This window comes from Gopherus evgoodei, chromosome 3, assembly GCF_007399415.2.
Source record: "Gopherus evgoodei ecotype Sinaloan lineage chromosome 3, rGopEvg1_v1.p, whole genome shotgun sequence".
NCBI classification, from domain to species: domain Eukaryota; kingdom Metazoa; phylum Chordata; order Testudines; family Testudinidae; genus Gopherus; species Gopherus evgoodei.
In genome coordinates this window covers 37727397-37754232 of record NC_044324.1, presented here as the reverse complement: position 1 = coordinate 37754232, position 26836 = coordinate 37727397, and the positions used below count along the sequence as shown (strand labels likewise).

The window sequence follows — 26836 nt, the reverse complement described above, 5'->3', positions numbered from 1 at the left end:
ACAGTGCCTTTGCACACTGGTTGCGAAAATGGACTTCTAGAGCAAGGAGGGGAAAAAAGCAGAAGTTCTTGAAACTTATTTTCAATTTAGCTAAAAGGTTATAATGGACATGATGCCAAGATAGGTGTCTTACACCACATGAAAGAAGCAGGAGGAGACATGTCTTACAGCAGAGAGACTCCAAAGGGAATTCGTTGATGCACGAATGTGCCAACCCATCTTAATTGCTAAGTTTTATTTCTCACCATTTCTTTGTTTATTTGCTTTTAGGTTCCACTGATGAGGGATCCTGGCTGGATCCGAAACGTCTGGACTTGTAACCTGAATGTGAGTGTGATTTCAGTTTTTACCGCTATTTATTTTAATTGTAGTACCTACAAGTAGGGCTGACTCTGTAAGACGCAAAGGGCTACATTCAGCCCTTGCCCCAGGTTTCATTATCCCAACTCCCCATATCCCAACATACCTGTCTGCATGAAATACCAACACCTCCCTGCCCATTGGTGAGGCTGTGAAGAAATGGGTGATCTCCTAATGTGGTTGTCACTACCAGAGAAGGGGACAATGGCAGCAGCAAGGAAACTGCTTTGAAGAACTTGCCCTGAGAGAGGAGAATAGAATCAACATTGAACAGGGATGATGTGGGGAGAGTTCCACTTCCCAGGCGTGGTTAGGGCCGCCATTGCATTGCCATTACAAGGAGCGATGCATTAAAAGAGGAAGATCAAGGCAACAACAGAAGAATTCTGTCAGTGTCTTTAGAATATTTCTTAAGAAAAATAAAATGCTTCTGGGAAATAGTCTCACTGTGGTGGAGGGGAAGGAAGCTTAGAGGGAGGATGGTCTGAAATCTGATATGGGAAATCCATGACACAGACCTACTAGGGAACAACTCTCTCTCAGTTGTTGTGGCTGACTCATCTTTGTCTCATGATGCACCTTCTGTGCAGGCCAGATGGCTTGTATAGCCCAGCAGCCTTTTTGTTTAGACAGGAAAGATTGGGGTCAGGATTTCAATGGGGTGATGCCAATTCACAGCAGTTGACAGTTTAGCTCTACATGTTTAATCTGGGATTAATAATGGAATGAAGATGCTGTGGACAGGTGGATGACTGGAATAGACAGAGCTAAAAGTGGACCACAGCTGGAATGGGTTAGATTTGGACCTTCATCTCAGTGGATGAGCTAGGTAAACAATGCTATGGCCTGGAAATCCAAAACTCCTGCGGAACAACAGTCAGGGAAAGAGCTCAGATGATACTGTAGCTTCTGGAAATCAGTTTACTTGTAACTAAAGAAAGTTTGAATCACAATGCTCCAGATCTAACCTCTTCACCCCAAAAGTGAAGTTTCTGGAAAAATTTGGATCTGCATCCTGATGAGATTCTGAACTTTCCAACACAATCTCACCTGCACTTGTGATATGCACTCATATTTGTTTGTTCTAGAAGTGTGGAAAATGTATTCCTGCTATTATGTACACTGAAACACTGTACTCTAAGTGTAGTTATGGTTTGCTGTCAAACTGGGAGAGAATATCTAATGAGGTCCCACAGGGGTCAGTCCTAGGTCTAGTACTAGTCAATATTTTCATTATTGACTTGGATAATGGAGTGCGGAGAATAAATTTAATAAATGGAGATATACCTATCTCATAGAACTGGAAGGAACCCTGAAAGGTCATTGAGTCCAGCCCCCTGCCTTCACTAGCAGGACCAAGTACTGATTTTGCCCCAGATCTCTAAGTGGCCTCCTAAAATTAAACTCACAACCCTAAGTTTAGCAGGCCAATGCTCAAACTACTGAACTATCTCTCCCCCTAATTTGCCGATGACATGAAGCTGGGAGGGGTGCAAGCACTTTGCAGGACAGGATTAGAATTAAAAATGACCCTGATAAATTGGAGAATTGGTCTAAATTCAACAAGATGAATTCAATAAAGACAAATGCGAAGTTCTTTGCTTAGGAAGGAAAAATCAAATGCAAGTACAAAATGGGGAATAACTGGCTAGGTTGTAGAACCGCAGAAAAGGATCTGGGGGTTATAGTGGATGACAAATTGAAGATGAGTCAACAAGATGATGCTGTTGCAAAAAAGGCTAATATCATTCTGGAGTGTATTAACAGAGTGTTGTAGGTAAGACACAGGAGGGAATTGTCTGGCTCTACTAGTGAGGCCTCACCTGGACTACCATGTTCAGTTCTGGGCACCACACTTACAATCTGGACAAATTGGAGTGAGTCCAGAGGAGAGCAACAAAAATGATGCAAGGTTAAAAAAAAACTAAGCATGTTTAGTTTTGAGAAAAGAAGACCGTGGGCAGACATACCTGATAACAGTCTTCAAATATGCAAAGGGCTGTTATAAAAAGGACAGTGATTAATTGTTCTCCATGTCCGTTGTAGGTAAAACAGGAAGTAATGGGCTTAATCTGCAGCAAGGGAGATTTGGTTAGATGTTTGGAAAAACTTCCTAACTATAAATGTAGTTAAGCTCTGGAATAGACTTCCAAGGGAGACAGACTGGAATCCTCATTGGAGGTTTTAAAGAACAGGCTGGACAAACATCTGTCAGGAATGGTCACAGTTTACTTGGTCCTGCCTCAGCACAGGGGGCTTGACTTGATGACTTCTCGAGGTCCATTCCAGCCCATTTCTATGATTCTGTAGTATTGGAATACATTTTGAATGTATGGTTTGTCTGGGTTAGATTTTGATTTCCTCTTTCTTTGGTATCATTGCTGTTCTGTATAGGTAGATCCCCACCTTTTGTCCTGTGTACTACTGGAATGTTGCATATAGAAAAATGGAACAGAAGGGGAGAAGTGGTCTTTTAAGAATAGCTGCCTTCTAAATGCTGTATTAAAATGAAATCATAGGAGGTTAGGAAACCCCACTCTGCTCTAGGAAACAAAGGATCTCAAAATATTTGACACAAAAATCACTTTGTACGCTAAAGTGCACCTGCTTCTGGAATGAGACCTGTCATCTGCTTAAGCACACCACAGCCCTACCCAATGTCTTGGAACAGGAAGGGAAGAACACAATATACAATTGGATCCACAAGGGGAGTTAAGGTAAACAGAATTAAATTAGTCAAATTGTAATTTGGCCCAGGTCCCTGTGCGGACATTTGATTACATGATTCCATCTACACAGGAGAATATTTCAGTGAAAACTTTGGGAAGGAGCTGGGCTGTCATGTATGGTTGTAGGGGACTGGCATCTGCTATCGCCATGCTGAGTACCTTGGAAGCTTTGTTTTCTTATGTCTGTATTGCAGAATGTGAGTGTGATGGGGGGAAACCTGGGTGACCAAAAGTGTAGCTCAGAGGTGGTCATGTATGCTTACGTGACTCTGAGCTACCTGTGGGTAGGGTTTTGTTTGTTTGTTCTTTTAAATGTATTTTCTTTCTTTGTTTTCTGAGAAGGCCTTTGTGGTGTTCTGCTCCAGAGCTAGATACTTCTGCATCTGTTTCTTGTTTTTATTGTTTTCTCTGTGGTGTTAAATAGAGAAACACATGCATTTTTTAAGTAACCTGTACAAAATATTCAAAACAATGGGCCAGATCCTAAGCTGATGTAAATCAGCAGAACTCCACTGATGTCAATGGAACTGTGCTGATTTGAATGAACTAAAAATCTGGCTCAAACATTTTTAGATTGTTAGCTTTTCAGGATAGAGACTCTTAATTATATGTGATGTACAGTGCTGATCCCACTGGCAGTGCTAAGCAAGTAATATTAAAACAAGCTTATCTTGCACCTATCTCTAAAATCAAGGTGCTTAAGAGAAAAGAGTTGTTCCTGGCTGGTAGATTTACCTGTGAACCAAGGGAAGAGCAGGAGGAATGGAAACAAGTCTCTAATAAGCTTCAATTAGTTCATAGTGTAAATGAATCACATAAAATGTACTTGTGAGGATTAAACAGAAGGTTTGTGGCATACAGAGAGCCGAAGTCTTCCCTGGCATAGTTCCACTGAAGTAAATATTCCAGTGTACTTTCTGAGAAAAATGCTTGCACATCAGAATAAACACCCTCAAACTCATTGGCATCAGTGGTTGATTGTTTTTTCTGTTATTTCCTGCATGTAATCACTTCCTCACTACGAATGTTGACATACATATTCTTTATTTTTGTGTTTACATGCAAGTGCTTGCAATTACTTTTTAATTATGCACTGAAATAAATAGATCCACAGCCAATTATGCCTGATCCTTGTGGGGAAGGTACAAAGAGCTTTTTCCTCATTGCACAGCATTTTTCCTTATTGTACAGCAAGCAGAATTGCAGTTCTTGGACGCTAGCAACTGCTCTGTCCCAAAATTCCTAGGGGTTCCTGGAGACTAAAATGGGGATAGCCCTTTGTAGTTCTCTCCCTGGAACAGAGTGACTGCACATTGCCCCTTTACTATGGACTATCTTCTCCAGAAGATGCTGGGTGATGAGGGGGTTTAAAGACCAATGAGCTGCCATCTATAGGTCTTCTAAATTAATACATTGTGGGATTGAAAGCCTGAGTCCTCTCCCACTCTCTTCTCCCATCATAACCAGGAGACTAGGTCTCTGAGCTGGGAACTCTTTTCTTTCTTCCTGTCTCCCTCAGGATGTGTCCCTAGCTCTGAAGGCCTCTCTTCTTCTCCTCTCACCTGAGGAGATGGTCCTCTAAAAGGTTTCTCTTCTCCCATGCTGACCTTGGAGACTCTAGATAGGGCTCTAAGAAGTTGGGGAGCCTGACAGGTAGCTGGCTGGGTGGGAAATTATATGCTGTGAGACAGAAAAAAGATCAAGAGGCCCTCTTGGCAAGAAATGATATGTCCCTAAAAGTTTCTAGATGAAGGAGCAGCTTTTCTGTATGCCAATGAACTAGAGGGGAGAGGAGCTTGCTGAGGAGAGGAGGAGGATCTGTTGTGGAGCAGGATGGAGATAAAGGGGATTTTGTGTGGATGCAGGGCTGCAGGGCCTAGTGGGGTAACTGTCTGTCTAAAGCTTATCCATATCAAAGCAACTGAGCTTCTCCAGTCACTCTGCCTGTGTACATGTTTAGAATGCTGCTGCTGATTTACTGCTAGCTGTTGAGTTGTTTGCACAGGGTCGGCGCTTCCATTTAGCTGACCTAGGCAGTTGCCTAGGGCACCAGGATTTGGGGGGACGGCATTTTGCCGCTCTTGGCGGCAATTCGGCGGCAGGGGGTCCTTCCGCGCTCTGGGTCTTCGGCAATTCTGGAGCGGGTCCTTCATTCACTCCGGGACCCGCCGCTGAAGTGCCCCGAAGACCGGGAGCGCAGAAGGACCCCCCCGCCGCAGAATTGCTGCTGCCGACCGGGAGCACGGAAGGACCCCCGCTTAGGGTGCCAAAAACCCTGGCGCCGCTCCTGTGTTTGCAATATTGATCTTAGGGTTCTGGGAGCAGTTATGTCTTTGTCTGTGGTGAGTGTGGTTGGCTGTTTGCTCTCACAGGTATAGTCAGAGGGTGAATTATAGGGCTTATGTGTTTTTAATCTTATTTTTAATCATGTTTCTAAGAGTTGGGCAAGTATTATAATGAGGAGGTATTGTATCAGTATTATCACAAATAGAACTGGTTGGGAATTTTCCATCAATTATTTTTGATGGAAGATGCAGTTTCTGCAAAATTGAAATTTTCCATGCAAAAAATTGTATGTTGCAGATTTTTTGTATTTCACCTGGGAAAACTGATATAGGATATTTTGTTTTGGGTCAGTTTGACCTAAATTGAAATATTGCAGTTTGGTGAACTGACCCAAACATTTCATTTAGAATCCATTCCACATTAAAATGCATTTCTCTATGGTGGCACATTGCCTCATAGGAGTTGTTGAATATATGATGGCCCTTTCTTTCCTGTGGGCCAGGCTCCCTGGCCAGATTACATTTCCCATGGTGCAACACAGTCTCCCTAACTGACCAAGAGGCATAGTGCATCAAATATTTCCATGTTAAAATTTTTATGAAAGTTTTGTTCTGTGAAAAAAACTTTGTCCCAATTCAAATGCTGAAATACTGGAATTTCCAGTGTGGTGAAAATTCAGATTTTTTTTTGCTCAAGTCTAGTCACACGTGAGCAACACAAACTAGAAAAGGGTAAAATTCTCTATTCCTACAAGCCGTGGTCTAGCATCAACAGCTGGATTTCCACAGTCAAAACATGACAATGGGGTTTCGGCAAGAAGAAAGCCATGTCTGGCTTGCCCCACCTATGCTTTTTAGACTAGATAGAGTTGATAGACAGTGTCCCAGTATTACATTCTATCCAACCACCTTTTCTCCAGCTGCTAAACCAGGAGATGGAACATGTCTGGACGAGAACAAATTAGAAAAAGGTCTTTAGTTGTGTTCTTATTTTAGTTGATTCCTCAGAATTGGTGAAGTGCTGTTGACTCCACCTATTGTTCTATGTCTGAGATTTGGATGACCTAATTCTGTGTCTGAACCATGTGTAGACTTGTTTCTAGGAGTTCAGCATAATTCTGATAATTATCTTAGCTGTTAGAAAAGCTTAGATTATTAAATGACCTAAGGAACAGTAAGATGAAGTAGGCTTTGATCTCAGGCAGGACCAAAAAGAGAAGACCAGATATTTAGGCCTAGGCTCATTTTTCATGCTAATACTTTGTCACACAATGGATAAATAGCCTGTAGAACAGTGGTTCTCAAAGCTGGTCTGCCACTTGTTCAGGAAAAGCCCCTGGCAGGCCGGGCCAGTTTACCAACCTGCCACGTCCGCAGGTTTGGCCAATTGCGGCTCCCACTGGCCGCGGTTCACTGCTCCAGGCCAATCGCTGCTGTGGGAAGCGCTGGTAAGCACGTCCCTTGGCCTGTACCGCTTCCCGCATCCCCCATTGGCCTGGAACAGCCAGTGGGAGCTGTGATGAGCCAAACCTGTGGACATGGCCAGTAAACAAACCAGCCTGGCCCATCAGCGGCTTTCCCTGAACGAGTGGAATCTTGATTTTTATGGACGCAAGTCTTACGAATGACCAGTTATATGAACAACTTTTCCCAATTGGGGCGGGGGGGGGGAAGATCACAAAATGAAAGTGATATTGATAAAGAAGTCAACATACCTACACATTCTGAAACCTTCAATGCATTGGAAATCGCTTGGCAAAGATTTGAAGGACAAAGAAAGCAATGATGTTCACCATCCGGCAACTTATGCACCAGACCTGCTGTCCTTTTGAGATGTTCAGCATTATAAAATTTTTGATTTTTATGAACTCCTCAAACTCCAATTAGTTTGTAACATAGGGGTTCTACGGTATCCCTAATGCAGGGTTTCTTGCAACAGCATCTGAAACATCTGGTTCTGACACTGTCAATGACAAGATATTGGACTAGATCAACTTCTAATCTATACCCAGCTGCAGAAGCCAGTTATGACAGCTCTGTACCACCTCCTTATCCCTGCGTTTAGGGGATGAGTATGGGAATGATGCCAGACTATAGGAGGGAGTGGGCAGATTTGGGCTAGGAGAGGCTGTGGCCAGAGCAGATCTGCAACCTGGATATTCTGTGCTTCCGCAAACCCCCATTGAAACAAGAGTCAGAATTTCCCTAGTCTACACCAATGAGTGCATTGACCCCTACATCCACTGAAGAGGGAAGCTTCAAGCTACCTAATCTTTTCCCCTGTGCTGGGGCAGGGAATGAAGCAGACTTTTCTTTGGAGTTAAAATCTCTCATGTTTAGTCTCATGCCCTGAGGGATGTGCATGGATATTTACTTATTTATTTTCGATTGAGCAAAATTTCCTCAGATGTTTTTGAGTGAGGGAAATGTGAAACCACGCACAAATGACAGAGGGCCAGACTGCCACCCGCTCTCACAATAAAAGTCATAAAAGAGGGCTGAGAATGAGGAAAACTGCATGAAAGTCACATCTCAGAATTCTTCCCTGGACAAGGGTTTGTCTTCCCTTCTCCATCAGGTCTCTTCACAAACCGTAGGAATCTTCAAGAGGCTCAATAATCCTGCTGCCCTTTCCTAGCCCCTTAGATGGCAGGATAATAAAAGCACCTGTGTCAAGCTAATTAGATGTCTGTTGTAGAAGAAAAGAGCTTGCTTTGCCCAGACATGGGCAAGCAATGGACAGAGCCAAGTCACTCTCTTAGGGTACGTCTACACTATGGGATTATTCCGATTTTACATAAACCGGTTTTATAAAACAGATTGTATAAAGTCGAGTGCATGCTGCCACACCAAGCACATTAATTCGGCGGTGTGCGTCCATGGTCCGAGGCTAGTGTCGATTTCCGGAGCATTGCACTGTGGGTAGCTATTCCGTAGCTATCCTATAGTTCCCGCAGTTTCCCCCGCCCCTTAGAATTCTGGGTTGAGAGCCCAGTGGCTGATGGGGCAAAAATCATTGTCGTGGGTGGTTCTGGGTAAATGTTGTCAGTCATTCCTTCCTTCGGGAAAACAACGGCAGACAATCGTTTCTTGCCCTTTTTCCCTGGTTTGCCCTGGCAGACGCCATAGCACGGCAACCATGGAGCCCGTTCAGCTTTTTTTTTTTTACAGTCACTGTATGTGTACTGGATGCCGCTGACAGACGCGTTACTCCAGCGCTACACAGCAGCATTCATTTTCTTTTGCATGATAGCAGAGATGGTTATCAGTCGTTCTGTACTGTCTGCTGCTGGTGTAAATTGGCAATGAGATGACAGTTATCTGTCCTTCTGTGCTGTCTGCTGCTATCATGGGTGCCCCTGGCTGAGATCGGCCGGGGGCGCAAAGGCAAAACTGGGAATGACTCCCCAAGTCAATCCTTCATGGTTTCTAAAAATAGAGTCAGTCCTGCCTAGAATATGAGGCAAGTGTACTAGAGAACCAGTGTATCAGAGAGCACAGCTGCTCCGTGTCAGATCCCGCAGAAATGATGAGCTACATGCCATTCATGGGGGTGCCCCTGCAACAACCCTACCAGTTGCTTCCCTCCTCCCCCAACCTTCCTGGGCTACCGTGGCAGCGTCCCCCCCATTTGTGTCATGAAGTTATAAAGAATGAAGGAATAAGAAACAATGACTTGTTAGTGAGATAAAATGAGGGGGAGGCAGCCTCCCGGTGCTATGATAGTCCAGGCAGGACACTAAGCTGTGCGGGGGACAGGAGCCTAGCATGCTGCTGCTATGATAGTCCAGGCAGGACAGAATCTTTTCTTTACACGGGAAAGGGAGGGGGCTGATGGAGCTCAGCCCCCAGTTATGATGAGGACGGTTACCAGCCGTTCTGTACCATCTACTGGGAATGACCGAGAATCATTCCTATTTTCACCCAGGTGCCCCCGGCCAGCCTCACCTGAAGCCAGCCAGGAGCACTCATGGGTTGATAATAAGGACGGTTACTAGTCCTACTGCACCACCTGCCACCGGGCAGGGGAAAGGAATGGATACTGCTCTTCACTGCTGCAGCATAGTTTCTACCGACAGCATTCAGTAGACATAGGGTGACACTGAAAGAAGTCAAGAAACAATTTCTTTCCCTTTTCTTTCACCTGAGGGGGGGGAGTAAATTGACGATCTATTCCCTGAACCATGCCGGACAATGTGTTTGAACCTACACGCTTTGGGAGCTCAGCCAAGAATGCAAATACTTTTCGGAGACTGCTGGGGACTGTGGGATAGCTGGAGTCCTCGGTACCCCCTTCCTCCCTCCATGAGCATCCATTTGAGTTTCTGGCTTCCCTTTACGCTTGTCACACCACACTGTGTAGCCTGTAGATTTTTTTTTCAAACGCTTTGGCATTTTGTCTTTTGTATCGGAGCTTTGATAGAACAGATTTGTTTCCCCATACAGCGATCAGATCCAGTATCTCCCGTACGGTCCATGCTGGAGCTCTTTTTGGATTTGGGACTGCATTGCCACCCGTGCTGATCAGAGCTCCACGCTGGGCAAACAGGAAATGAAAATCAAAATTTCGCGGGGCTTTTCCTGTTTACCTGGCCACTGCATCTGAGGTCAGATTGCTGTCCAGAGTGGTCACAGTGGTGCACTGTGGGATACCACCCAGAGGCCAATACCGTTGATTTGCTGCCACACTAACCCTAATCCGATATGGTAATACTGATTTTAGCGCTACTCCTCTCGCCGGGGAGGGGTACAGAAATCGGTTTAAAGAGCCCTGTATATCGATATAAAGGGCCTCGTAGTGTGGACGGGTATAGCGTTAAATCAGTTTAACGCTCCTAAAATCGGTTTAAACGCGTAGTGTAGATGAAGCCTTAGATACCACTACACTTAGCATGTATACTGTATACTCGACTGCATTAAGAAGCTAAGGAATGCTAGTGTTAGAGCGAAAGGCACACAAGACTGGGAGTCTTAGATTGTAAAACTCAGGGAAGTCATTTGAAAGTCCCATTGGAGTTTTACCATTGACTTCAGTGGGAGCACTGCTAAATCCTTAACAATACACAGCCAATTACAATAGAAGAAAAGATTGAATATACAAAAGCCCTACGTATTATCTTAAATTGGCTACTGCTGTTAAACTCTTGCCTACTACTAAAAAGTGTTGAAAAGGGGTATTGTTTTACATAATGATGATTTAAAACAGTGAACAAACCATGCACAGGTGCCAGAAACTATTTGTCAGTCAGCTAAACAAAATATTAGAAGCTACTGGGTAGGTTAATTCAGTGTCAGCAGCAGAACTGCCCAGTGAAATTGAGGGCATGAGAGAGATAAAAGAAGCAATGTTCTCAGGGGAATCCGTTCTCAAATATTACTTGCCCTCCAGGATTAAACCCATTATTCAAGAGTCAGGAGGAGACATGGGAAGAGTAAAGCAAATACTATGCTCCTCGGAGTATAGTGGCTCTTTGTCTAACCCCGAAGGCCCCCAAAGAAAGGTTTGTACCATTTCCTTGTAGCTGGTTTAATGAACAGTATTAATTTTGTTTTATTTTTGATTTGCTATGCTGTGCTTTCAAAATGTACTATACTCGGGCATATGCTTCACTTCTCATGTGTGGGGTTAACACCTGTGAGAGAATCTTCCTTTATTTTGTTTGGCCAGGACAGCATTTGTGGAAGATGCCACATTGTTTCCTAAAAGAGGACTGAGATGACATTGCTAGATATGTACCCAATGGATCTGATCTTGCATTCCTGAAAACCTCTGTAGCTGTCAATAGGTATTTTGTCTGAGCAGACATGCCACTGGACTTATGAGCTCAGGAATATTTGGGCTATGGTTGAAGAGAACAATGCAGAGCAATGCAATACATTGACTTTTATCAAGACTCAGAAAGCGTTTGTAAGCGTTCAGCTTCCACTTGTGTAACTTGGGCATTATTACTTACAGTGCTGAGACCCAGTTCATCCATGGTGCAGCTCCACTGATGCAAGTGGAATTACATCAGTGTTGATTTATAGCCTTTCATTTCTAATTTAAACATTCCCTTTGGTAATCTGTGGACCAAAGAAGTAAAAATTTAACTGTTTTCCTGTTCCAGCAATCAAATATGCTGGAGCACAGTGCTTTTAAAGAAATGTCTTGGAGTGAAACCTCTTTCAGGATGCTAGGGATAAATGATCCAATGAGATTTGCATGACAGTCTAAGCTGAGGGACATGGGTGAAGAGATTCAGAATCTTTCCTCTGAGAACCTGTAGATTCAAGTCATGTAACTTTCTGAGCAGGTAACTTCTCAAGTGGCCCATTAGCCTCCTTGTATGTAATTTTTGTGGAACGATTTTGCAAGGGCAAGAAAAGGAGGGAAAATCCCTCATCATACAGTGCAAAATCAAATTTGGTTATCCTAAATTCTAATGCCAGAAGGGACCACAGTGATTGTCTAGCCTGACCTCCTGTGTAACACAAGCCACAGAACTTCCCTGAAATAATTCCTTTTTGAACTACAGCATATCTTTTAGAAATACATCTAGTCTTAATTAAAAAATTACTAATGATATAGAATCCACCACAACTTTGGCTAAACTATTCCAACGATTAATTATCTGCACTGTTAAAATTGATATCTTATTTCCAATCTGAATTTGTTTAGCTTCAACTTGCTTTCACTGGATCTTGTTACACTTTTATCTGCTAGATTGGAAAACCCATTATCAAATATTTTTCTATATAGGTAATTTTAAACTGTGATCAACTCATCCCTTAACATTCTCTGTTAAGTCACATAGATCAAACTCCTTGAGTCTATCAATATAACGCATGTTTTCTAATTCTTTACCACTCTTTGACTCTTCTCCCAAGCATCTCCAATTTTTCAACATTTCTTGAATTGTGGACATCAGAACTGGACATAATATGCCAGTGGCACTAGTGCCAAATACAAATATTCTCTACTCGAGATTCCCCACTTTATGCATCCATGGTTTGCATTAGTCCTTTTGGTCACAGCATCACACTGGGAGTTCATGTTCAGCTGATTATCCACCACGACTCCCAAATCTTTTTCAGAGTCACTGCTTCCCAGGATAGTGTCCCCCATCCTCTATATATGGGCTACAATCTCTGTGCTGTCTGCTGCATATTGTTCTGAAATATGAGCCACAAGGGAGTAAAATGAGATAAGTTTAGTATCATTGTAGTGGAGTATTCTGTTGTGTACTGTGGCAAGGCACCTTCTCAGTCTCCTCAGCCTCTGCTGCTTTTAGCCCTGGTGAGACAGGCTTGGGTAATGCGGTCCCCCTTGGGACACAGGGGAAGTCTGCTCCCCATATCTCCACCAGTCCTGTTTAGCGTATTCTTACTCCCTTGTGGGAGAGAGTACTGCCTCCCCTCCTGGTGAGTCTCGCTGTTTTGCTGCTCTGGGAGCAGGGCTCCCTCTCTCTCCACTCTTCCCCCCCTTCCTTCTTCCCAGGGAAGGGTTTAAAAAGGTCTCAGGCAGCCCCAAGTTGGAATCAGCTGATCCTAATTAACCACAGGTAGCTCTCCCTCAGCTGATTCTAATTTGCTACTTGGTAACCCTTTCACAGCTGAACGTGATTGACCTGTGGTTGCCTCTCAGTTGATAAGGAGGAGGGCCTTTTACCCCTCTGGGACTGATTCCTACCCCTCCCTTGCAGCTGTCTGTCTTGAGTTTATCACAGTACACATTATCTAGCTCTGGTCCTGTAGCTAACTCCAATTTTAACAGCTCCTGGGAAAGTAACTACAATTTTTAATTTGATCAACTGTGCTTCTCTTCCCTTTTTATCTTGACTCTTCTTCTCCCCACCTATCACCCTGACTTACAATATTTCTGATGATGATATGGTCCCCCTGAGGGTGATGTCACAATCACACCTCTCAACAGTGAGCTCTTCATAGGACATAGGGACAATATGGGGGACCAGAGAAGCGAGGATGACAGAAGAGCCTGGTCTAATGCATCTCCGATGAAGCAGGCTATGAGACTGTAATGCACAATGTAAGATTTGTTTCTATATGGAAAACAATGTCAGAAAGCTAAAATTCACGGAGTGCCTGGATCTCAAAGACAAACCAGATCTGAGTGTTGGTTTAGGCTGGTATCAGCTGCTTTAGTATTTGACAATTTAGACACAACACAGAAGACTAGATAGTTTCCTAGGGAATAAGGTAAAAAGATAATACTGTATTAAGATAGGGTAGGGCTAATTTTTTTTATTTATTTTTTCTTTAAGCAAGCTGTTTACTATTCAGGGCTCCAGCCAGCTGAAATTGGAATCAATGGTAATAGGACTAGATCCACAAAGCAATAGTTTTGTAAGGATAGGGGACTAAAATTGATAACAAGGCACTAAAGAAAGGATGGAAAAACATTTTAGAAGCCAGCAAAATTAAATAGCTTGTACTGAAACATGTTTCTACAGAGTCTGTGAATAAATAAGACATTTGAGAAGCAAATTAAATGACAAGATGCACATACTGCAGCGACAGGTGCTGCTGTGAACTAAGTCAAATGAGGGACAGAATCTGATATTAGATAATTGCTCTTGAACCTGTCTGAGTTAGACGAACTGTTCTCTTTTTCCCCCCACCCCCAATTGACGGAGCATTTGTCTAGAAAATCTGCAGTCCATGGCCTAATTCTTCTTGCATGCTTAGATCAATGTAAAACTAGAGCAACCATATACACTGACATCAGCTTATCTATTTTGGATTTATATTCTGGTCTAAGTGATAGAGGAGGTTAGTCCCAGATTCTAGTTCCATCTTTGGCTATGAATTCATTTTAAATTCGCTGAAGTGCCACGCATCCCTGTGTAGTGAATGGAAATAATGCATGTACAGTATGCATATTAAAAGTAACGTGGAAATACATGCATAGCTAGAGACTCTTGTACTGAAAGACAAGCTCTGGCTTCGGGGGGAGGAATGCTAGGAATTATTGATTTATAAATTAGAGTCTTCTAATTTGAGTTGGGATTTTGCTCGCCTTCCAGGAAAGTCTAGTGACCCAGGTTTGGATCCAAACTTTTGACATCTCCCTGTAAATGAATATGGTTATTGCCATGTAGGAATCTGTGACTGAGTGTTCCTAACCTTGCTTGTGCCCATAAAAATTGTAACAGCTTTACTGTCGGAACAAGAGATGGGCCAACATCAGTATCTTTAATGTGAACCCTCTTTTAATGTTGTGGTGAGGGGAATTCAGATTAAAATCCTGGGACACAAACCAATGTCACTACCACTCTTATTCTCTTCAACCATAACTCTTGGGAAACAGCAGTATTACAGTTCCAACTATGTGCTGATTTACTGTCGAGCAATGGGTTGTCTGTGGTCCAAGGGCCAGATTCGTATACTCTCACTCAAACAGGTAGCAAATCTCATGCAATCTTACTGAAACAAGTGGGACTACTTGTACAATAAGGTATTATGCAACACGAGTAAGGGCATCAGAATCTGACCCTAAGTTACTGGAGAATTTGTCCCATGGGGGTAGCCTGAAAAGTCCAGAACAACTAGGACAAGGGACTGTCAAAAAGAACAGAAAACAGTAGGATGAAGAACCAGGATGCTGTTGTGCTGTTAATGTAAATTTAGAGCTGCTTTGCAGCACTTGGCTGTATCTACAGTATTATATTTGAATCAAGACTTTATTTTCTCTAAAGAGTAGGAAGTGCAAATAATACAGAGCACATCATCATGATGGTATAATGGTTGGCCCATGTTTAAAAAAGTGAAATCACAGTTAGGTTATCCCAGGCCAAGCAGCATATGGCTAGACATGTTAAATATTTGAGCACATAACTCCATAATTCCCAAAGCTAGAATTCTGGAAATTAAAGAGAAATAGAGCAACAAGGAAGAGAGAGAGCACAGAGAGTAAGGAAGACATGGAGGATAAGAGGTCATACAGAGACGATGAAGAGAGTAAACAATGGTGTGTAGCAAAAAGGAGCAGTGAATTGAAATCATGGAAGGGCAGAAGTTTTGCTGCACTCCATCCCCGTGGGAGCTACAGGATTGGAAGACTAGCAGCAATCACAGACCCCAAGGCATAGAGGAGCTGCACGATGTCCATCCACTCAAAGACAGGCCAATAATGGATTAGATCAAGGGTCTCACACTCCTGGCCCGTGAGCCATTTGCGGCCCTTGAGCCTCCCAACGTGGCACGTGGGACTCCAGCAGTTTTGGGGCTGGGTCTCTTCCCTTGGCCCCACCTGCCACTCCAGGTGCTCCCCCCTCAGGGGTCCCGGCAGCACAGTGGATATGAGCGGCATCTGCCTGCTCGCTCCAGTGGCTGCCGGCCCCTCCCTGCGGCCCAGGAGCACGGCAGGGCTGTGCCTCCATGTGCTGCCCCCGCCCTGGGTGCCCCCTCGGCCAATGGGACGCTACGGGGGCAGTGCCTGGTGGCAGAATCACACGACCCCCCCCCAGCCCGCCCCACCTTGGAGCCCCAGGTAAGCGCTGCACCCCTAATCCCCTCCCAGAGCCTGCATGCCCTCCCCACACACCACCTCTTGCCCCCAAACTCCTTCCCAGAGCCTGCACCCCAATCCCCTACACAAGACCTCCTCCCTCACCCAAACTCTGTCCCACAGCCTTAGGCAGGTGAGGGATGGAGTTTTTTGGGGGGCGGGTTCTAGGAGGTGTGAGTGACATTGGCCTGCTGGGAGGATTTGAGTACTGGCACTGGCCCTAAGGTAAATTGAGTTTGAGATTCCCGGATTAGATTCTAGATGCTGATACAGCAGAGTGCAGACCAAAATCTAATCACATCTATGACAGTGCTGGAATTATGTACTGGTATATCTCAAGGCCTGGGATGTCTACTGTCTATTGGTAAAGCATTGGATAAGAGTGGGAAACAAAACCAAAAGGACTAAGAGTTAACTTTAGAGAGCAGTAGGATACTGTTAGGGCTTTTCCCTTGAATGAATAAGCTTGTTAGCTGTTCCTTTGTGTGAACTGTGATTCATTTTGTTTTTTAACAAAGATATAACCAGTGCCATAGTTTTAATTTGGGAAGTGCAGGAGCAGGAAATAAACAAGAGTTTGAGGGGAGTCTGGAAGGCTGCACAGCGTCCAGTGACCTCCAGCAATTTAACCTTTGGTGGTGAGCTGTATGAGCACTAGCATCACAACTCCCTCAGGGTTAACAAAGGGGGGAAGGGATTAGAGGAAAGAGAAAGACATGCTGCCAGAGATGATGAGTCTGATGGAAGGATTAGAATTTGAAACCTTTTTTTGGAGGAGGGCCTAGGGAAGAGAGCAGGCAGGTGTGTTCCCAAAATAACCGAAAAACTAAGAAAAAATTGAAACAATATTGAGTAGTTATTTGAAGGTGAATTTTGCACATGCCTGTATTTTGTTCTGGCAGAGGGAGCTGCATATCTTACATAGTAGCTTTGAAATCTGGCCCTAGAATACCAAAGGTATTGTGGCCCTCTTCATCCTCAAACCTAAAGTTGTCTCTCCTTTACAAAATGTCCATCCGTGTATCATGTGCTACAATGCCTCTAACCTCTCTCTTCAGTTTAATGTCTTCTCCAACACTGTTTTTCTCCTTCTTTTCTTCTTCTTCTCTGCTATCTTTTGCTATGTACCATTGTTTACTCTGGTCATTGCCTCTGTATGGATGGTTATAGTCTATCTTCTCCTTACTCTCTGGACACTCTCTTCCTCATTGCTCCATTTCCCCTTTAATTTCTCCTTTGCATACTATCACAGCCAGCTTACCGTAACAGACCTTAAGTATCTGGGATTCTCCCTAAAACCTCCTTTAAATGTGTTTACCATGGTTAGCAACCCCCTACTTTGAATGTATAAGTAATTCAGTGTACAGTGCTCTTACACTTTCTCTCTGTTATATGTTACAATAGTGGGTTAATGAGAGTGAATCACTATTAGGCTAAAACCTTCTACTTTATAATCTCTTACAAATAAAGATGATAAATCTGGTCTGGGTGGGGTGGAACTGAAAGGAGTGTTGCCCAGTGGATGGAACACTGGACTGGAACTCAAGACTGGGTTCTCTTCTCAGTTCTGCCAGTAGCCTGATAAATGACTTTGGGCAAGTCACTTCACCTCTCTGAACCTGTTTTCTCTGTCTATAAAATGGGCATAAGAATACTGACATCCTTTGTAAAGTGCTTTGGAATCCATTGTTGAAAAGCCCTATATAAGAACTAGATATTATATTATTATTATTTATTACTATTCCTAGCTCTGAAAACTATGGCCTAAGCAAAAAGAACAATAGATCTTATATGGGGGGAAATGATGAAAAATAACCTGATTTGATACTTGGACTGTTTTTGTATATACTCCCACAACTGCTCAGACAATGTGAATACTAATGATTACGTTCAAGGATGACTAGCTCAGCTGGTCTGTACTCTTGGAACCTATTCCCTCCTGGTGGTGTCACAGGAAGATTTATGCACATTAAGATTCCATACTTTTCCACCTAGAACATCAATGATGTAGTCCACTGATGGTCTAAGGTCTTTGTGGTGACCCACATAGAGTTGGCAGGTCAGGAGGTGGTACTGATTCTCTTCCTCATTACCAGCTGATAAACTGCATTACAAAAAGCCTACAATACATTAATCTTTTCCCTGATATTACTTCTCCATGTAAGCAACTGTTGTCATTGCCACATAGCTGTTGTTTGATCATGAATGGGAAAGAAAGTCTCTTGGATGATCATAAATAGGAGATCCATGAGGTCATCTACACTTTGTAGAAGTTTGAGAACCTCATTCCTAGAGGCCTTCGAAGACTTCTGAGTTCTTCCTGTTCAGAATTCTTTCCCGCTTCAGTCCCATTACGGTAAGCTTGTAAATAACACCCTGAAGTGATCTTGCTTTCTCTCCAAGGATCTTTGAGCACTTTGTAAACACTAATGAATTAAGCCTCACCAGGCTTCTCTGCAGCAACTATTAGTAATATCCCCATTCAGGAGTGGCTCTAGGGATTTTGCTGCCCCAAGCACAGCAGGCAGGCTGACTCCGGCAGTTTGCCTGGGGAGGGTGCGCTGGTTCACCAGCTTCGGGAGGTCCACCGAAGCCAGCGGACCCTCCGCTGGCAAACCATGGAAGGTGGCCTGCCTGCCGCCCTCGCGGTGCCGGCAGAGCGCCCCCCATGGCTTGCCGCCCCAAGCAGGCGCTTGGCGTGCTGGGGTCTGGAGCCGCCACTGTCCCCATTCCACAGATGGGAAAATGGAGACACAAAGAAGTGTAAGTGCCTTGTTGAAAGTCACAGAGAAGTTTGTGGCAGTTGCAGGAATAGAACACAGGTTGCTGACACTCTCTCCTGTGCTTTACCCACAAGCTTCTTCCCCTCAAAAGATCTCTTTGGAAGTTACATTCCTGAAGTCCCTAATGACGCAAACAGTCTGTATTTGGTACACAGAGAAGAATGCTGCAAATTCTATCCTGTATTCCTCTGCTGACTGCTATTTCCTAGTTCCTTTTCCTCTGTCTCCATCTCCCTTTTCCTTTCCTCTGCTCTTATATATGCAATCTCCTTAGTGACCCTTCACTCCCTCTCTGCCCAAACATGCCTGTTTGGCTCCTCCTGTTCCCTAGCAGCTTGTGTTTCTGCTGTGCCTCCCTCTGAGCAGTGGCCCACTCCTTCCACCTTCGTATCACAGAGCTATGGAGATGCACTTAGCAGAGGTGATAAGGAGCACACCGGGGGGTTGTGAGCAGCTCTCGCGCTGAAGGGAGGTGGAGACTCAGAGGCAAAAAGTGCCATAATAGCTAGGATAGATGCACGTGTCTAGCTGAGATCATCCTGGGAAACGGGGAAAGGACCTGGCCATGGTTTTATTAGTGAGTGCTACTCGGGTGAGATCAATGTATCACAGAGCATGAATCGCCAAAGGACACCCCCTCCCCCCCACACTACCTCGCTGAAGCAGTCGGAAATTGTGCAAAATTCTTTTACTCTAAATCACGCCACTTGCTGCAATTTCGGGTTTGAGCTCTGCCCCCAGTGGTTATATACCCCGCCCCCCCGACGTTCTCATATCCGCTCGGGAACAGACCGTTTACATGACACATCCCCGCCGCACCAAAAACTCACGCAAGCAACACTCCAAGCCAACCCCCTGCTCCAGGCGCTGGCGACTTCAGGCTGATTTCTCACCTCCCACCCAGCTGTGTTGGGCTGAGCCCAGGCAGCCTCCTGATTGGCCGGCGGGATCACCTCAGCTCTCCGCCTCCTGGTGCTGAGTCACAATACAAGAGGCGGAGGCAAGTCTGGGAGGTGAGGGCCCCGCCAGGGGGACTCCAGACGGCGGCCTCGGCGAGCCATGGGTGTGTGAGACAAGCGCGAGTGACGTGCCATGTGACGGTGCTTCCCCCAAAAGGAAGCTCCCTGGAGTTCTCGGTGGAGGAAGCACCCAGCATCCCGCTCCATGCACAGAAGTGCCTGATTCGCAGAAGAGCGAGGTGTCACTCCAGATCATGCCTCTTTCGGGAACAGAAGTTGGTCCAGAGATGTTCTCTCCCACTCTCTCTCTTGTGATTCCCCAGGCTAGTCCTGTGGGTGTAAAACCAGCAGGATTGGGCCCTTAATCCTGTCACGTTGGCAGGGACGCCATATGATGAGCAACTGCATTTGCAAAAGGCGAACGCCTCTCCTTTCAGAAACCCCTGTAAAGTGCCCCCAGGTTTCTGATACAGAGCTTGAGCCACGCCCCGTTTAAGTAATGTCCTGGTCTGTTTGCTTGCTGGCTGTTTTTTCCCCCAGGACTGTCAGTTGAGGGTGAATTGTAATTTGGGCTTTTTCTCTCCTGAGCTCTTTTATGTCTGGCCAATGTATAACATTAGGTCCCGCATTTGCTCCCCCTGCCCAGTGTTGGCATAGAATGTAACTTTTATTATAAAATACTTGGCCAAAGACATCCCTGATATTATCCCACGGATGGGATTTCAGAGTAATGCCTGTAGACATCTGTTAAATTTCTAATGAACCCTATTGACTCCATCCATTCAATTTTGTAGTACTTTTCCAGCAGGGGAGGCAGCTTTGAAATGCACCCCACACACCAAGATCTGTCTGCGCTGAATTATGAGATTTACAAAAACGAGTGAACATTAAAACCTCAAGGAGGCAGAGTTTCCTTACCTAGTGCCGGATCCAAAACCCATTAAGTCAATGAGAAGAGTCACTGACTTCGGGGAGCTTTGGATCAGCCCCCAAATGCTTTATCCGCTGTGATGCTGCGTCCCTCCTATGAGATGCTGGGCTGCTTTAATTCCTGCTGCTGTCAGTGGGTGTTTGGGAGACCAGGTGAGTGAGGGAATCTTTTGTTGGAGCAACTTCTGTCAGTCAGAGAGACAAGCACACAGAGCTCAGTCTCTTGTCTCTTTAATAGCCTGGGACCCACAGGACTACATCTGCACTGCATACAGCAGTGGGTGTTGGGGACATTCAGAACCTCAGGCGACTGACACTTGATAGATCTGCTGCTGTGTATGCTGCAGGCTGCTGTTCTGAGGCGCTCCCGATTCCCCTTTCGTCCCCCCACCTTCCCATGTCTGTATTCTGTGGGTCCCTCCTCTAGGGCGGGCACCAGACAGCTGGTGAGGTCAACTGACATCTCTGCAGCAAGCTGTTTGCACACAAAGGCCAGTCCCAGGACAAGGCAGTAAGTAACTGAGCTTCCTCTTAGAGAGATACGGTGAGGTGGATAATATCAGTTATTGGATTAACTTCTGTTGGTGAAAGAGACAAGCTTTGGTGCTTACACAGTGCTTCTGCTTGATATTCTTCCCTACCTCATTCTTTGCCCTAGAGGAGAATGAGGTGTGTGTGTGGCGTGGTGGTGGTGTTGTATGTGTGATGCGTTTTTGCCTTCCTGTGGTCCTGGGAACTGTTGATGCTTTCTGTTTTGGGGGGAAGAGGCAGAGAATTGATGATAAAAGGAGGAATTGGGGAGTTTATAAAATAAACGGAGGATTTGGAGGGGGGCCAATGTGAAAGAAAGAGCTGGGTTTTTAACTGCTTTGGGGTATGTGACAGGTACCCATTGAGGTCCTGAGCTTCAAGCCGGCATCACCAGGCAGGCTTTTCATTCTCCTCTGGCATCGGTGCCATGACCTTGGGGGGCCCCTTCTCTCACCTGCTTGGATTCAGATCCATGCTTTGGAAGGTCTGAACTGCTTGGAGCACCAGCTTTTTCTTTTAATTCCGAGTCTGGTTTTAGTAACAATTTAAGTGAAAATAATTTTGGAGAATAAATGATATAGCTTACTTTCCTCCAGCTAAATTCTATTTTCAGGTTCATCTAGGTATTTAATTTTAAATTGGCTTGCTGGAACCATCAGTGCTAGGCTTTAGAAAGTGCCCCACCAGATCCCCAAAAGGCTGGGATGAGAAATTGTCTTTCCCTGCCTGTCTCCGTAAAAAATGAGAGGAAAGGAGAGAGCTGGGTTTCTCTCTTCAGTTGTTTATTCTCGGAAAAGTGTACCCTACGCCCCTAAAGGTAGCTGTGAACTGAGCAGGAAGCTAGGAGTTAGGAGATGTGGAGTCTGTTCCCAACTCTGCTGCTGACTAACTGTGTGACCTTGGGCAAGTCACTTCACCCTTCTGTGTTTCACTTTTCCCATATGTATTTACCTGCCTTTGAGATCTTCTGAAGAAACATACTACATTAATATCACTAGACTACACCCCAGCTTTATCTGAGAGGGGAACAGGAAAGAGGGATAACCAGACCAGGCAGAGATTTAAGGTTACAGTGAAAGCTGGGTAGAGGGTAGTGGAATTTTATGTGTAAAACTGAACTTTAGTTTTTGTTTTGTATTTTTTTTCTTTCTGTAACAACCAGCAGTTGTTTTGAGTGATAAACCCTCTTGTCTTTTAAGAAGAGGGATTTAAACTTTCATTATGTACTTGAATATAAGGTTTTATACGAACACCATTATATTCATCCTCATATTTAGACTGTGCTTCAGTGACAAGAATTTGTGTTGAAGAAATGCTACATTTTGTGCAAATTATATTATAAGACAAGAGTATGCTTCACTACTATGTAGTAGCCTGTCTAATAATACTTAGATAACTAAGATGATGTTTTCACCACTGGTGTGTGATACATCTTAACTACTATGCTATGGAGTCGATTTTGTCTTTCCTATGTAAACTCATTGGCCTACCAACAAACCCCTTAACCTCCAGTTTGTTCGGTTTTTTGTTGTTGTTTGTTTGTTTTCACTACCATGGCAGAAAATATATATCAGCAACTTTTAAGTAGCTGTAGATAAGGATTTGTCATTGTCAGCATTTCAATTATAAAGTCAGATGGAAATTTCTGCTTGCTTTAAAACTGGCATAAATTCCTGGAGTGAATTTAAAAATCAAGTAAAAAAAAACTATTTGACAATCTCAAGGGTAAAGCTGCGAAAAATAAGAGCAATGGAACACTAATGGATTTCTGATGCTCCTAGTTCTCTAACAGCTTTGTTTTAAACTAAAATCTTCATGTTATTAGCCAAGGATGTGGACTACGTGCCAATATCTGCTTTCTTGACTCATGTGAGTACCCCATTCACTTCAGTGTGATATTGGGTTGTCAGGAAGATGAACAGGATTTGATCCTAGGCTCTTTTTCATACATCATATGTTTGTGCCGTGTAGGTATGTGTGTGTATATGCACGCACACAAAATGATCAGAACAGCTCAAAATATAATAAGGGTTTGATTTGAAACTCTTGAAATCCAGAAAATATACAATCAAAGGCTAAGAGACAAATCTCGCTTTGTATTATTATAAAGCATACAACTTAATTGAAAGAAAGGGACACTAGGTCACAGAGAGGGCCCATATCAGAGTTGAATGCCACTATTCTTGAATCACCGGCAGGGCCAGCGCTTCCATTTAGGCGACCTAGGTGGTCGCCTAGGGCGCCAGGATTTGGAGGGGTGGCATTTTGCTGCTCTTGACGGCAATTCGGTGGCGGGGGTTCTTCTGCACTCCGGGTCTTCGGCGGCAATTCTGCAGTGGGTCCTTCACTCACTCCAGGACCCGCCGCTGAAGTGCTCCGAAGACCGGGAGCGCGGAAGGACCCCCCCGCCACAGAATTGCCGCTGCCGACCGGGAGCGTGGAAGGACCTCCACCTCGGGTGCTAAAAACCCTAGCGCCGCTCCTGATCACTGGACCACATTCTGCCTTGACTTACCTACCTAAAACTCCTTGACTTCAGTGAAATAGTCTGCGGCAGCACCAGAATATAGCCAGCTGTGTTTTCTCCAGTTATTTTAAAAGTTTCTAAATCTCATGTGCCAATTTGTACTTTGGTGTCTATCGGTTGCATTTATTTTGACCCTATTGGTAAAGCATGTGAGCACAGAATCTTTACTGTATTTCTCCTTGCAATAGCTCTGTGAGAAAGGGAAATATCCACACTGATCCTCATTTTACAGGTAGTCTCTCTGTGCCTCAGTTTCCTAAGTGCCTAAGGCCACTGTGGTAAAGGAGGCAGTTGAACCTGGGTCGCTCTACTCCCCGGTTAACATGCTAACCACTGACCATCCTTCCTGCCTTTGCACATGAGGATTCATCACTAGCAAACTACCGCTCTCCAATCTGATTGAGCTTGTTTGTTTGGGTTGAAGTACTTTTATAAACATCTAAACACAGTACTGCATTTTTTATATAACATCAACATTTTCAAACTGAAAGACTTCCTGCGCTTTTAGAATGACAGATGTTGAAATTGATGGCAACTCCATACAAGCTAAAGGGCATTTTTACAGTGTCCTATTGCATCGGTTCTCAAATTTCATTGCATCGTGACCCCTTTCTGACAACAAAAATTAATGCATGATCCCAGGAGGAGGGACCAGAGACCGAGTTCACTGAGGCGCCAGGGCCAAAGCTGAAGCCCAAGGGCTTCTCCCCAGGGCGGTGGGGCTTGTGCTTAGGCTTCAGACTTGCTGGAGCCCTTGGCCAACACCAGCATTGGCAACCGCATTAAAATGGGGCTGCAGTCCACTTTTGAATCTTGACCCACAGTTTGTGTAAGATAAAGAAATACAAGTATTTGAACAAAAGCATTCTTGTTTGGTATGTGCTTGTGTAACACCAACAGACCCTGGTTGTTGGCAGGCAGGCTTGAACCTGGGAAACTTAGTGTATGAGCCTCTACTGCATGAGCTAAAGGCCAGCTGGCTGTTAACAAAGGCTGTAGAGCAGACTCATTAATCTCTTCGTCTCTCGCAAAATGGTCTCAGTGCCACTAGATGGGACAGAACACCACACTCAGAAGGTGTGTGAGTTACGCTTGCATTTCAAACATGGAAATGCAGAAGTGAACAGGGACCTTTATTTACTAGGATTGAACTGCAGAATATTTCTGATATTTTAAAAATAATGGTAGGGCCTAATACATTAAGAGCAGGCAGGTTACTTGGCATCTAGTAGACAAACACAACAGAAGTGCGTGGGTGTGGTATGGGCATGTTTCAGCAGCTAGGAAGCTGGTGGGCCTGATTTTTCTTCTAGGCTACTGCCACTGGTCCATGCTGGGGAGACCTTTGGTACTGGCTTTGGCTAATAGGTATGTGATTAAAATATGATATAATTAAGCCATATTTTTAATAGCACAGCCTTTTCTTGTTGCTTTTCTTGCTTAATCTTATTTACAGAATAGTCTAAAGCAAACTTCTTTTATCTGTCATGCTGGCAATGAGATAAATTTTTAAATGCCAGGCATACCATACTTGGAGCTTATCAGGTCATATCATCATGGCCTACATAAGGCTATTTCTGACTAGGTGAGTGAGTGATCTTTGACTTCAAACAGGTGGAGTTTCCTCCTTATTCTTTACTTGGATGGGTGGCGGCAGGATTTTTTCTCTTCTTCCTTGTGGTGATACCAGGAAGTTTACTCCAGTCCTGCCCCCAAATGAGCATATCACTTGTCATCTATGGAGGCCAAAGCTGTTTGCCTGGGGGAACCTGTGTATCTGCACTGATATTCAACCTACCCCAACTTTCCACAGTTTTTTTTGCCACTGGTTCCTCTGTCGTTTGCTGCCCTCCTCACCCTGGAATAGGCCTCTAAGAGTTTTTCACATCACAGAGGGTGAAAGAAGGTCAGTTAATACTGTCATTGTCAACATGATTGATCTGATATAGACCCAGTTTATTGGGGGTGGGTATGTGGGAACAATGCTGTGGAGAGCAGATCTGTATCTCGCTGTGCACTGTGGACCCTGACTCCTGTGGAGCCACCACAGAGACCCTGTGTCAGAGAAAGGGGGAATGAGGGTGAGAAGGTGACCCAGCACATTGGACAGCCCTTATCCAGATCCACACCACCTTTCTATCCCCTCCACCACAATGGGCAGAGGGAACAATATGCCTCCTGATGATCAAGAGTTTAAAAATTAACACACTTGGGAGGAGCTTCAAATACATGTGACCATCCACTTCATTGTCGAGCTCTCATCCCTCTCTTTCCTTATGAAAGAACTTTGTGGCATTTCTAAGATTGTATGCTTAACAGTTATGGTCCTATCACCGTAATGTGAACATTTTCACAATCTTCAGTGCACTGTATTTATTCTCATAAAACCCCCATGAAAGAGGAAGTGCTATCACCCAGACGGGAAACTGAGGCACAGAGAGACTAAATGACTTGACAACAGTCATGTAGAAAGCCTGTGGCAGAGCAGGGTCTTAAATCTATAACTCCCAAGTCTTAGGCTGGTGCCACAACTATAGGACCATCCTTTCTTTCTTCAGGAAAGCTTGGATCTAGGCTTCTGGTTTGGTTTTATCTTAGAGCTAAACTAAGCTCTGAGGTCCCAGTTCAGAGCTGAATCTGCTCTACAGCTCAGCAGTACGTGTTCACCACTGGGTACTTGGGTTGCACCCATCTCTGGTGCTCAACAAATATAAAGGACAAGATTTTCAAAATGACTTGTGATTTTGGGTGCCTTCCTTTTTGGATCCTCTACTTGATGCTTGAAAGACAGCCTGATAGTTAGAAAGTGTTGGCTTTTTCAAAGTGCCATGTGTTGAGCACCCAAAAATAGGTTTTAGGTTTTGTGTTTCAATGACAAAGAGTGGTACATCCAATTTTTGAAAATGACAGCAATGACTTTTCATGAGATACTTCAATCTAATAAATCAGTCGTCGTTGTGGTTGATGTTCAGACATGTAGCATTAATCTTAATTTTGCAAATAGCCATTCAAAGAATTTTCATCTGAAGTATATTCTTCCCTTCAGCATGCTTTTAGCATAAGGCTTTCCAAAATGTACAATCTTATAAGTCTTTTTTCTTGGCAAAGAATAAGCCTTAGAAGAATGCCATAAAGTACTGTAAAAGGAGCTAGTGTTTAATAATGCAAACAGCATTGAACTCTTAGACCCCAGGAAAAAAAAATCAATAATAGTAGGATACTGGC

The 26836-nt window shown here is 44.3% G+C and overlaps 1 protein-coding gene across 14 annotated transcripts in view; it reads left to right on the top strand.

Moving 5' to 3' along the window:
* Window positions 1-309: 309 nt before the first annotated feature.
* Window positions 310-26836, top strand: part of LPIN1 (lipin 1) — a 78537-nt gene continuing 52010 nt past the window's right edge. For 3 of the 14 annotated variants that reach the window (XM_030555412.1, XM_030555407.1, XM_030555410.1), the window contains exon 1: window positions 21021-21097. Coding sequence is in view for 2 of the 14 variants with exons in the window: in XM_030555404.1 (XP_030411264.1) it covers window positions 20650-20706 (57 nt within the window). In the remaining 12 variants the exon portion in view is untranslated. Of the gene's footprint in view, window positions 328-3059; window positions 3078-10856; window positions 10876-19732; window positions 19863-20618; window positions 20707-20977; window positions 21098-21551; window positions 21569-26836 lie in introns of those variants that run through there. The other 11 variants (XM_030555415.1, XM_030555402.1, XM_030555405.1 and 8 more) reach the window with 10 other exon arrangements.